Source organism: Oryza glaberrima, chromosome 5, assembly GCF_000147395.1.
Source record: "Oryza glaberrima chromosome 5, OglaRS2, whole genome shotgun sequence".
NCBI lineage: Eukaryota > Viridiplantae > Streptophyta > Magnoliopsida > Poales > Poaceae > Oryza > Oryza glaberrima.
Genome location: NC_068330.1, coordinates 931,329 through 943,249, shown reverse-complemented (window position 1 = coordinate 943,249; position 11,921 = coordinate 931,329). Strand labels below are relative to the sequence as shown.

The 11,921-nt window shown below is 50.8% G+C and overlaps 3 protein-coding genes across 3 annotated transcripts; 2 read left to right on the top strand and 1 right to left on the bottom strand.

Moving 5' to 3' along the window:
• Positions 1 to 483: 483 nt before the first annotated feature.
• On the bottom strand, positions 484 to 2,819 carry LOC127772554 (ABC transporter G family member 16-like). Its single transcript, XM_052298489.1, has one exon. It carries the CDS (start codon positions 2,786 to 2,788, stop codon positions 686 to 688), a length of 2,103 nt encoding a protein of 700 aa, XP_052154449.1. The 5' UTR covers positions 2,789 to 2,819; the 3' UTR covers positions 484 to 685.
• Positions 2,820 to 4,194: 1,375 nt separating this feature from the next.
• On the top strand, positions 4,195 to 7,621 carry LOC127774352 (serine/arginine-rich splicing factor RS2Z33-like). The gene is made up of 7 exons (XM_052300579.1): positions 4,195 to 4,276; positions 5,288 to 5,397; positions 6,093 to 6,132; positions 6,233 to 6,328; positions 6,458 to 6,654; positions 6,767 to 6,862; positions 6,972 to 7,621. Exons 2-7 carry the CDS (start codon positions 5,291 to 5,293, stop codon positions 7,405 to 7,407), a joined length of 972 nt encoding a protein of 323 aa, XP_052156539.1. The 5' UTR covers positions 4,195 to 4,276; positions 5,288 to 5,290; the 3' UTR covers positions 7,408 to 7,621.
• Positions 7,622 to 9,412: 1,791 nt separating this feature from the next.
• Positions 9,413 to 11,529, top strand: LOC127774350 (ABC transporter G family member 16-like). The gene has a single exon (XM_052300578.1). The coding sequence runs from the start codon at positions 9,413 to 9,415 to the stop codon at positions 11,453 to 11,455; it is 2,043 nt and encodes a 680-aa protein (XP_052156538.1). The 3' UTR covers positions 11,456 to 11,529.
• The last annotated feature ends 392 nt before the right edge of the window (positions 11,530 to 11,921 follow it).

The window sequence follows — 11,921 nt, the reverse complement described above, 5'->3', positions numbered from 1 at the left end:
TTATCATTTAGCCAGGAGCAAGGCACCAGCTAAAAACAGATAGAGGAAGGAAATATATGATTATTAAAACAGAGTTAGGTAGCATACGTCAAATGGTACAAAATTCAGTATACCATGCCTTTTTTTTACTTTTGATATTTTCAATGCTGCCCATCTTCTTAACTGTGTGACATATTTATTGTTGATAATAACTATTAACTAATAACAGTGTAACTCTCAGTTGTACACAACATATACAACTGCACATTTCTTTATCGTAGCTGTGAAATATAGTTTCTTACTATTGAACATATACTGTTACAGAACATATAGTTTTGCACATTTGTTCAAAAAGAGCTACTCATTTTTTAACATCTGTTTATCATTGATCAACTCTCTTCTTCTATAGTGAAATGCAGGAGCTCCTTGCCGTTCCCTTGAAAAAATAATAATAGTAGAAGGCATAAAAATAAAATCAGAGAGAGCCTCAGAACAGAAGGGTCATTGAGAAACAGTATATCAACATGTAATTCTGTATGTTTTAGTGTATAACAGCCAGTAAAACTGAACACTTTCACATACATGAACTGCATCTTCAACAAAATGAGAAAATTACACAAACAAATACACTACTAGCATATCACACATTTCTTGCTGTCATTAATTCAGACATCATATCAGCTGAACATGATCGGCCCCTCTCTCTCTACCTCCTCTTGTTCTTGCTGCCGACGAGCAAGACGACGTAGAAGAGAGCCCGGAAGAAGAACCCCCACGCCACGGTGACCAGCAGGCACTTCCACTTGCCAATGTCAGTGACGGCCTGCTGCGCCAGCACGTCGGCGCCGGTGGTGACGCAGGTGTTCGCCGTCATGTTGGTGCCGAGCGTCTTGCTGATGGCATCGAGCACCTTGAGCTTGACGGCCCTGGACATGGCGCCGATCGGCGTCCCGTCGAACATCTCGACGCCGCGGGAGAAGCACCGCGTCGCGTCGCGGAACTCGTTCTGGAGCACCGCCTGGTACGGGTACTTGACGAGCGACAGGTAGTGGAACCAGATCCAGTAGCTCGGGATGCGGTCGCGGTTGATGAAGAAGCCGGAGAAGAGCAGGAAGTAGGCGAGGATGGCGACGACCACCGTGTATCCCAGCATGACGTGCGGCACCACCGCGGACAGGAACGTCACGAACCCGCTCCCCGCCCAGAACGACGCCAGGATGATCAGCACGAAGAACAGGAACGAACCGCCGCCGCCGGCGAGGCCGACGGCGAAGAAGGTGGTCACCGCGAACGCCAGCGACAGGAACACCAGCGGCGGGAACGCGACGACGGCGTTGGCGAACACGTAGGAGAGTCTCCGGTACGCGTTGTGCGCTGTCTCTCGGAGGTAGATGTGGCGCTCCTGGACGAACACCGGCAGCGCGTCGGCGCAGACGTAGAACATGGTGGACATCGCCATGGCGAAGAAGCCGAGACGCTCCTGGACTCCCTTGGGCGTGTCGTCGAGGCGCCAGAAGATGGTGGCGAGGATGAACCCCGTCACCATGATCGTGCCGAGCCGCATCACGAACAGCTCCGGCATGCGCCCCGTGTTCGTGAAGGATCGCTTCATCAGCACCCACACCTCGACGGACAGCGGGTTCGCGAACGTCGGCACCGAGGTCGACGACGCCGTCCCCGAGCCGCTGCCGGCGACGAGCTTCCCCCTCGACACGCTCTCCGTGATGGCGAGCTCGAGTGGCATGGTGCATCGCTTGCTGTCCTTGCTGTCAGCTGCCGGGAGTGCGGCGTGCATGGACTGCCACTTGACGTTGAAGTCGGCGAGCGGGGCGGCGCCGTCGGGCTGGTGCTCGAGCTCGCGGATGGTGTCGAGCGCGAACTCGGCCGGGTTCTCGTTGTCCGGGATGGGGTCGCCGAACTCGGAGAAGAAGGGCTTGAGCCCCGCCGGCGTGCCGGCGTAGACGGTGCGGCCGCGGGAGAGGAGGAGGAGGCGGTCGAGGATGTTGAGGATGCGCGCGCTGGGCTGGTGGATGGTCATGATGACGACGCTGCCGCTCTGCGCGATGCGGCGGAGCACCTGCACCACCATGAACGCGCTCGCCGAGTCCAGCCCGGAGGTGGGCTCGTCGAGGAACAGCAGGATGGGGTCGTGGACGATGTCCGTGCCGATGGACACGCGGCGGCGCTCCCCGCCGGACACGCCGCGGTGGGCCTCGTCGCCGATGATGGTGTCCGCGGCGCGCGCGAGGCCGAGCTGGTCGATGAGCGCGTCGACGCGGGCGCGCTTCTTGTCCGGCGAGAGCGCGCGCGGGAGGCGGAACTCGGCGGCGAACAGCAGCGTCTCCCGCACGGTGAGCATCGGGTACAGCAGGTCGTCCTGCATGACGTACGCGGAGATGGCGCGGAGGCGGCGCCCATGGAGCGGCTCGCCGTTGAGCTCGACGGCGCCGCGGAGGCTCTCCCGCGCGATGCGGCCGGCGAGCGCGTCGACCAGCGTGGACTTGCCGGACCCGCTGGCCCCCATGACGGCGAACAGCTCGCCGTCCCGCGCCTCGCCGGAGATGCCGTCGAGCAGCGCCTTGGTGGGCGCGTCGGGCGGCGCCGGCGCGTCCGCGGACGCCAGGCGGTTGCTGTGGCGGCGGCGGCGGCGGCGCGACGGCACGCACGACAGGACCCCGCCGCCGCCCTTCCTGACGCTGTACGAGAGGTCGGTGAAGGACAGCAGGTACGGCACCGGCGGGCCGGCCGCCGCGGTCGCCGCGCCGCCGCCGGAGTCGACGTCGAGCACCGTGTGGGCGGAGGTCGCCATGCAGAACGGATCACTTGCAGAATGGATCACACCGCGGTGTTAGTTTGCGGTGCGGTGCGTGTTGGTCGCGGCCTTTATATAGGGGCGTGTTTGGTTGGCTCGATTTGGGTTCAGACTTGAAGACTCGTGTCAGGCTAAACAATCGACTATGCAAATTTAATTTACTCATCACGATAAAGTCAGCAATGTGTAATCAAGAATGTAAGGTATGGATCAAGTGCGCAATCAATTGCTTTTCTTACAACTGTTCTATATACGGAGAATTACGGAAATTATAGTGTGAGATTTTAAATTTGTAGTGTACAATTTGGAATTTACATCGTAAGTGTATAAAAATATAGTACTACATGATATGGGGTTTATAGTTTAAGTACATGCCTAAAAACTACTATTTTTTATGGATAATATAGCACCATCAATATCAATATTTTGAGTGGCGGATCCAGAAAATTGATTCGTTGGTGTCATAACGTGTCTATCAGTGTCATAGTTTACTAATTATGCTTAGATCATGATGTTATAATATATGAATAAGCAGTTTTGCTATTGGTTTTTATCGAAAATCGTCGGTATCACCTAACACCTACACTTATCCTGTAGATCCGCCAATTGATTTCTTGATGAAAAACTTGAGTAGTAGGGCTTGTTTGGCACAGCTCCAGCTCCACCCCTCCTGGAGCTGGAGCTTAGCCAAACAGTTTCAGCTTCACCAAAATTGGGAGTGGAGCTGGGTGGAGCTCTCTTACAAAATGAACTAGAGTTGTGAAGCTCCACAACTTCACTCCAGACCAACTCTTGGAGTTAAATTATAAACTCGTGTCATGTTAAACAATCGACCGTGCAAATTTAATTTACTCGCGATAAAGTCAGCAATGTGCAATCAAGAATGTAAGGTATGAATCAAGTGCTTAATCAATTGCTTTTCTTACAACTGTTCTATATACGGAGAATTATGGAAATTATAGTGTGAGATTTTAAATTTGTAGCGTACAATTTGGAATTTGCATCGTAAGTATATAAAAAATTTGTAGTCTATGATATGGAGTTTATAGTATAAACAGATGTCTAAAAACTTGAATATTTTCTGATGGAAAATATAGCACCATCAGTATGAATATTTCTTGATGAAAATTTGAGTAGTATTTATAAAGTTCAAAGCCTAAAATAATGAACTATACATGGGCCATTCTCATCACAATTGGGCTGGGCTCTGGGCCTGCTCGGCCCACCATTCAGTGACTCGGTGAACGTTGGTGTAAAGCATAGAAGGCGTGAACGTGCACGTGCCCCGCGCCGCCGAGAGGAAACACGACAACTCAAACCAATCCTGTCCGTCCATTCATCCCGTAGACAATCTGACCCGTCCATCCAGATCTGCGACGCCGAATAAATAGCCCTCCTCCTCCCACATCCCGAGCTCCGCCCTTCTGACAGCCGCCGCATCCGCGCCGCCCCCGACCTAGGGTTTCGCCGCCATTCTCCTCCAAGGTTCGAGATCCTCCTCCCCGAGCTCCGGATTTTTTTTTCTCAATTTTTCTCTCGCGGTTGTTCGATTCCGTTCCGCCGTAGGTTCGTTTGTTTCATCGATTATAGCAACCTAGTGTGGGGAAGGAAGGGATAGGAGCGAAATCGGAATCGAACATGTCAGATTTGGAGGCCATCGACCATGGCTGCCCCATCGATCGCCGGCGCGGGTTTGTAGAGCTTCGCGTCGCCTGTGTGCCGCTCGCAGAGAGGATTTGGTCATGTTGCATCTGATTGGATTTACTTTTCGCCGAGGGCAACAAGTAACAAGCTCTAGATAATTTTTGACCTGAAATCAGAAAGCTCAAGTAAAAAGGGTAAAGCTGTGAAGCCTCTTAAACCCATATGTTTAAACCCCCACCCTTGTGCTTAAACCCCTCTTATGTATAGGTTTATGTGAGTATTAATGATAGCATGGACTTGGTGACGCGCTGCTTTCTTTGTAAGTGGACATTGATGATTCTATCATATAGTGCAAGCGCCCCAGTTTTTAGTCTCTGCTATGTGTTAATTAGTTCATGCAACCTAAGATGCTACAATTGCTCATATTGTGATTCTTTGTAGTTACATTGAATTGTTTGCAGGCACGTCAAGTAGATTTATTTCATGTTAGTCCTAAGATTACAGGTTCTTATAGGGGATGCTATGGCTAGACTTGCCTTAACTGATTCTTTGTGAACTTTAATGGCTGCATCTATGCCTGTTGATCTTGTGTATGCTGCTCTGGGCGGCAAGGCCTATCTAATCATGCCATAGCTCATCCTCTAATGTGATTACTTGCTAGGCCCCCTAAATATGAGTCTATTCTGTAGTGAAATGGATGTTGTAATTATCAAAAACTTCTATTCCGTTAGTTTTTCCTGCATAAAAAAGCATCCACTAACTGTAGATCTTCATTTGTACCAGTATTCATCCTCCTTCCAATCGTTCATTAGATTGTGAAAAGTACTGATGTATTTTTGCTGTTGTCTTCAGGAGATGCCGCGCTATGATGATCGTTATGGAAGCACGCGCTTGTATGTTGGTAGACTGTCTTCCCGCACTCGTTCTCGTGACCTAGAATACCATTTCAGCAGATATGGAAGGTACGGACAGAACCATGGTCCTTAAGATTTTATTTCTCTGAAGTGCAGATTTTTTGCAGAAGTTTATGGATTTTTTTTCTGTTAAATTTGTAATAAGCTGCATTTTCTGTGTGTATAAATGTAAAACACTATTACTATGATAACACTTGCTAAACAGTTGATATTACAACAACTTGGTACGTTCAAATTTCACTGTAGAAATTTAATTATTTCCCATTAAAATTGTAACCTTTCCAAATTGTGTGCGAGTCTTCTGTGCTGAGCATAGACTAGTAAGCACTGGATCCTTCCTACCCTTTCCAATGGGCCAGCTCATAGCAGTTGTTGGGTTCAGTGGTACCACTCTTTTTTCAGCTACTTTGTGGATGAGTTCCTTGAAGCCTTTTGGTGTGGCATTTTCTATTATTTCTTAAAGTATGCTGTAGAAGTTTGCCCCCCCGGGTCTTGTGTGTTTGACTTGAATGATCTTGTTGAAGGTTTTTCGGTTTTTTACACAAACCGGGAGGTCTGTGATGGTCTGGTGGAAGGGGTGCCCTTGGTGGAATTGGTGGCCATTCTTCCAAAGTTTGTCGAGGACTTTGTTGAAGGGCGCCCTTGGTGTAATGTTATTGACTGTTTTAGTGGACGTTGCAAGTCGGTGATGCATTTGAGTACTTGAATCATGATGGCTTACTGTTTGGCAACCATTGGTGCAGAATACGTGAAGTGGAGTTGAAGCGCGACTACGCATTTATTGTATGTGAATTATTCTTCCCTCATTTTTTTCTCTCTTTTCTAAATTGTACCTTTTAGTTCACAAGTCCAACATTTTTCGGATGTCTCTTTTACCAAACAGGAGTTCAGTGATCCCCGTGATGCTGAGGAAGCAAGGTACAACCTTGATGGCAGGGATGTTGATGGAAGCCGCATTCTTGTTGAGTTTGCTAAAGGGGTATGCTGTTCTTCGGTTGCTTCTCTAAGCACATCCTGATTCTATTTTTTTTCTTTAATATGAAGCTGCTGCTGAATTGATCTGTATTTTTTGTTGACTGATGCTCTTTTCAACAAATTGAGCATGCAGGTTCCACGTGGTCCTGGTGGTTCACGTGAATATATGGGGAGAGGACCTCCTCCTGGAACAGGTCGTTGTTTTAACTGTGGGATTGATGGTCACTGGGCAAGAGACTGCAAGGCTGGTGACTGGAAGAACAAATGTTACCGCTGTGGGGAGAGAGGTCACATAGAAAGAAACTGTCAAAACAGCCCAAGAAATCTCAGGTATTGATTGATAAGTTGATCTGATAAAGAGCAGCACTTGCAATTGTTCCGAGGTACCGTATTTGAATAATTTAACTTAGATTTCTCCAATGCATACTTCTTTTTTTTTCAGGCGTGAGAGAAGTTATTCACGCTCTCCATCGCCACGCCGTGGACGTGGTCGCAGTCGGAGCTATAGCCGGAGCCGGAGCCGGAGCCGCAGTTACAGGTATGCTTCAAACGCCACATGTTCAAATTATAATACACCATGCTGTCTGTCCAAATCACAGATATGTTATGTTGACCTCACCCTGCTTCTTTTACATTCTTTATATCAGCCGGTCTAGGTCCAGATCCCTGTCTGGATCTCCCAGGGCACGCAGAGAGCTTGAAAGATCAAGGAGTCTTAGTTACAGCAGGAGTCCCAGGCGATCCATCTCCCCAGCAGCAAATGAAAAGAAGCGCAGCCCCACCCCTGATGGTAGCCGTAGTCCAAGGAGTCCACAGGACCAGGTGAGCCCACCACCCAAGGATAATGCTGAGCGTAATGGCTCAGATCACGGTGACAGCCCCCGGGGCAGGGAGAACAGCAGGAGCACGTCTGATGGCTACCGTAGCCCTGCAGCTGCCAACGGGCGCAGCCCAAGCCCAAGGAACAATGGAAGCCCTAGCCCAATGGACAACGGTAGCCGAAGTCCTAGGGATGGAAATGGTGACGGTGGTAGCCGTGGTGGCTCACGCTCACCTAGACCGAGCGAGTCCCCTGAAGCCTGAAATTTAATCGCAGTCTATGGCGTTCGTCATGCTATGGTTGTAATGGTTACATTCCCGGTTTAAGACGAGATGAGTGTATTTGCTCTTTTCTCAAAAACGACAGCGTATTTTGTTACTTGTGAATGTCATGCTATGGTTGTAATAGTCACAGTCCTGTTTTAAGACGAGATAAGTGTATTTGGTTCTTTTCTCAAAACGACAGCGTATTTTGCTATTGATGTACGATGGATGGTCCGTTGAACTTCCAAATCACATTGTTTTTGCAGATAGATTTGTATCTTCAGATTGAAAATTTTGTTGCTATGCGCGCTGAACGACGTCGATGGCAGTTTACCTTTTATCTTTGAAGTGCTAAATGTTGTTGTAGACCTCAGAAGCTGCTTTGGAAGTTTGTGGTGGCTCAGGTGTTCTCGACTTCTCGTCTTCGTACTCTGTTTGAATCTCATCTCATGTCAGCTCGTGGCAACAAATGTGTGCAGCTAGTAGCTACTGTAAACAGCTACATTTGTCTTGTACTCTTGTCTCGTGTTTCTGTTGGTCAAAAACATGCTTGGAATTAATGCCCATAAAGAGAGCATAAGGAAGGATTACCCCAGTTACTAACACTAACACGCTTTGCAGCTGTCAAGATTACCCCAGTTACCCCATAAAGAGACCATCACTAACACGCTTTGCAGCTGGCATTTGGAGTAGCACTTAACAAGCAGAGCCTAAAAGCAGTAAAGCACGCAGTAATCGGAATAAGGGCATGTTTGGTTGGGCACCAGACGTAAGCCTCAGATCAGCCGGGACCTTGTTTGATTAGTGCCCTGACCTTAGTTTCTCCTTCCCTGGCCTGAGCTCTTTTGCAGCCTCATTAGCCTGAGTCAGGCGACCGAAAACGGTCGCTGAGCTCCAGGGCGGCGCAGCTACGCTCATTAATCCTAATTACCGCTTATAATAATGTAGTATATGTACTGTAGATTGTAGAAGCAGCCGACCATACAAATATATTTTATTTGTGCTTTCAAGGAGGGATACAGCCCATCCAAATATTTTATTTTTTTGCTAACACTTTATAACAACCGTAATAATTAAAAGCTTAATCACGTTTAGTTTTCACAGGCGCGGAAGAACAACCAAACAGACAAGTGTTCAGGCTGCCTGAGCAGGCAAAATTTATCATCCTATCAGGTAGCTCTCAGGCACCCAATTTTTTCAGACATGTTAGTGAGGGCATCAACCAAACAGGCCTTAAGTGTGCGTACGACTGCACCTGTTCGACCTGCATATCACTGTACATAAGCTCAAGTTTTAAATCGTTTTGACAGGTCCAAGTGAATGCTTATGAACTCCGTGATTGATTGGTTCAGCGCAGTTGTATGATAGTTGTACTGTTCAGTTGGATGTATAGCACTACTGCACAGTAATATGAACGCCGCTATATATACGACGCCAGTGTTCGACTGATGGCCGACTCCATTACGGCATCACCTGCGCGTGTTAGATTCTATCACGGAATGAGACATTTGCCGTCTGAGCCTTTCATTGTGGCCATGGTCATACTCTCTTCGTGTACAATCATGCTTTTCCGTACTAAATTTTGTTCATTCGTTTTATTTATTTTTTTTAAAAAAATCATACATAAAATATTATTTATGTTTTATCATCCCATAACAATAAAATACTAATTAAAAAAAATTAAATAAAATGGACGATCAAATTTAAACACGAAAATTTATGGTTGTACTTAGAATAGTATGCAGGACACAATAGCTGGACAACAAGGTTGTACCGGCACGTATATCATTTTCGCAGTAATATAGCTCTCTTGTACTACTGACGTGCCGAATCGGTCTCGGTCTATAGAGCCCCGACCGAGCCGGACTCGTCCGACCGAGTCGGACTCCACCTCGGACTAATCGATCCCATTTAAATCGCCATCACTCCGCGCGCTCTCCCATCCATCCATCATCCAAGTCAACAAGACAAGCCCGAGTTTTGTGCCACTCTACACAGCACACACATGGCGATCCTCCCCGGCGACTGCGTCGTGCTCGACATCGACGCCGCCGCCGCCCAATCCACGCCGGTGCCGTACGCCCTCACGTTCACCGACCTCTCCTACACCGTCGGCAGCCGCCGCGCCGGCCTGCTGCCGCCGTTGCCGACGGACGCGCCGCCGGCCAAGGCGCTGCTCGACGGCATCTCCGGCGAGGCGCGCGACGGCGAGGTCCTGGCCGTCATGGGCGCCAGCGGGTCCGGAAAGTCGACGCTGCTCGATGCGCTCGCCGGGCGCATCGCGCGGGGGAGCCTCCGCGGCAGGGTGGAGCTCAACGGCGAGGCGCTCCACGGCCGCCGCGTCCGGGCGATCTCCGCGTACGTCATGCAGGACGACCTGCTGTACCCGATGCTCACGGTGCGGGAGACGCTCATGTTCGCCGCCGAGTTCCGCCTCCCGCGCGCGCTCTCGCCGGACAAGAAGCGCGCCCGCGTCGACGCGCTCATCGGCCAGCTCGGCCTCGCCCGCGCCGCGGACACCATCGTCGGCGACGAGGCCCACCGCGGCGTGTCCGGCGGCGAGCGCCGCCGCGTCTCCATCGGCACGGACATCGTCCACGACCCCATCCTGCTGTTCCTCGACGAGCCCACCTCCGGGCTGGACTCGGCGAGCGCTTTCATGGTGGTGCAGGTGCTCCGCCGCATCGCGCAGAGCGGCAGCGTCGTCGTCATGACCATCCACCAGCCCAGCGCACGCATCCTCAACATCCTCGACCGCCTCCTCCTCCTCTCCCGCGGCCGCACCGTCTACGCCGGCTCGCCGTCGGGGCTCAAGCCCTTCTTCTCCGTGTTCGGCTACCCCATCCCGGACAACGAGAACCTCGTCGAGTTCGCGCTCGACACCATCCGCGAGCTCGAGCACCAGCCCGACGGCGCCGCCATGCTCGTCAAGTTCAGCTCAAGATGGCAATCATCGCTCGGCGCTCTCCTGGACACCAAGGACGACAAGGACTGCAGTCAGCTCCGCACAATGCCGCTCGAGCTCGCCATCGCGGAGAGCGTGTCGAGGGGGAAGCTCGTCGCCGGGAGCGGCTCGGGGACATTGTCATCGACGTCGGTGCCGACGTACGCGAACCCGTGGTACGTGGAGGTGTGGGTGCTGATGAAGAGGGCGTTCACCAACACGAGGCGCATGCCGGAGCTGTTCGTGATGCGGCTCGGCACGATCATGGTGACGGGGGTCATCCTCGCCACCATCTTCTGGCGCCTCGACGACACGCCCAAGGGAGTCCAGGAGCGGCTCGGCTTCTTCGCCATGGCGATGTCGACCATGTTCTACGTCTGCGCCGACGCGCTGCCGGTGTTCGTCCAGGAGCGCCACATCTACCTCCGGGAAACGGCGCACAACGCGTACCGGAGACTCTCCTACGTGGTGGCCAACACCGCCGTCGCGTTCCCGCCGCTGGTGGTGCTGTCGCTGGCGTTCGCGGCGACCACCTTCTTCGCCGTCGGGCTCTCCGGCGGTGGCGCGTCGTTCGCCTTCTTCGCGCTGACCGTGCTGGCGTCGTTCTGGGCGGGGAGCGGGTTCGTGACGTTCCTGTCCGCGGTGGTGCCGCACGTCATGCTGGGATACACAGTGGTCGTCGCCATCCTCGCCTACTTCCTGCTCTTCTCCGGCTTCTTCATCAACCGCGACCGCATCCCCAGCTACTGGATCTGGTTCCACTACCTGTCGCTGGTCAAGTACCCGTACCAGGCGGTGCTCCAGAACGAGTTCCGCGACGCGGCGCGGTGCTTCTCCCGCGGCGTCGAGATGTTCGACGGGACGCCGATCGGCGCCATGTCCAAGGCCGTCAAGCTCAAGGTGCTCGACGCCATCGGCGCCACGCTCGGCGCGCCATTGACGGCGGAGACGTGCGTGGTGACCGGCGCCGACGTGCTGGCGCAGCAGGCTGTCACGGACATCGGCAGGTGGAAGTGCTTGCTGGTCACCGTGGCGTTTGGTTTCTTTTTCCGGTTTCTGTTCTATATCGTGCTGCACTTTGGCAGCAAGAACAAGAGGCGCTAAGCCCTTTGGTATGTATGTATCAAGTGCATGTTTGTAATACTTCATTTTTTAAAAATTTTGTATTCATACTTGAAAGCCATGTAAAATTCTTTGATCAGATTTGATGATAATAAAGAATTGAGGAAATGTTCAATTCATATTAGGTCTTGTTTGGCACGATTACAGTTCTCATATCCACATTGGATTTGAAGTTTGTATGTTTATTTATAGTGGTTCAAAATTCTATATTTCACCTAAAATGAAAATAAAATGATTAATTCAAATGTTATCAATTTAATTGTAGTTCCAGGTCCATGGATAGAGGTTGAAATACCCAGCTCTAAGAAATCTTGGATCTGGAGCTATGCCAAACACTCCTTTAATATCTGATATATGAGTTCACCAATATGCAAGTTCATATTCGGTCAGCATAAGTTCTAAAAAAACAACAAATTAAATTTTAACTAAGAACGGCAAAACATACTTT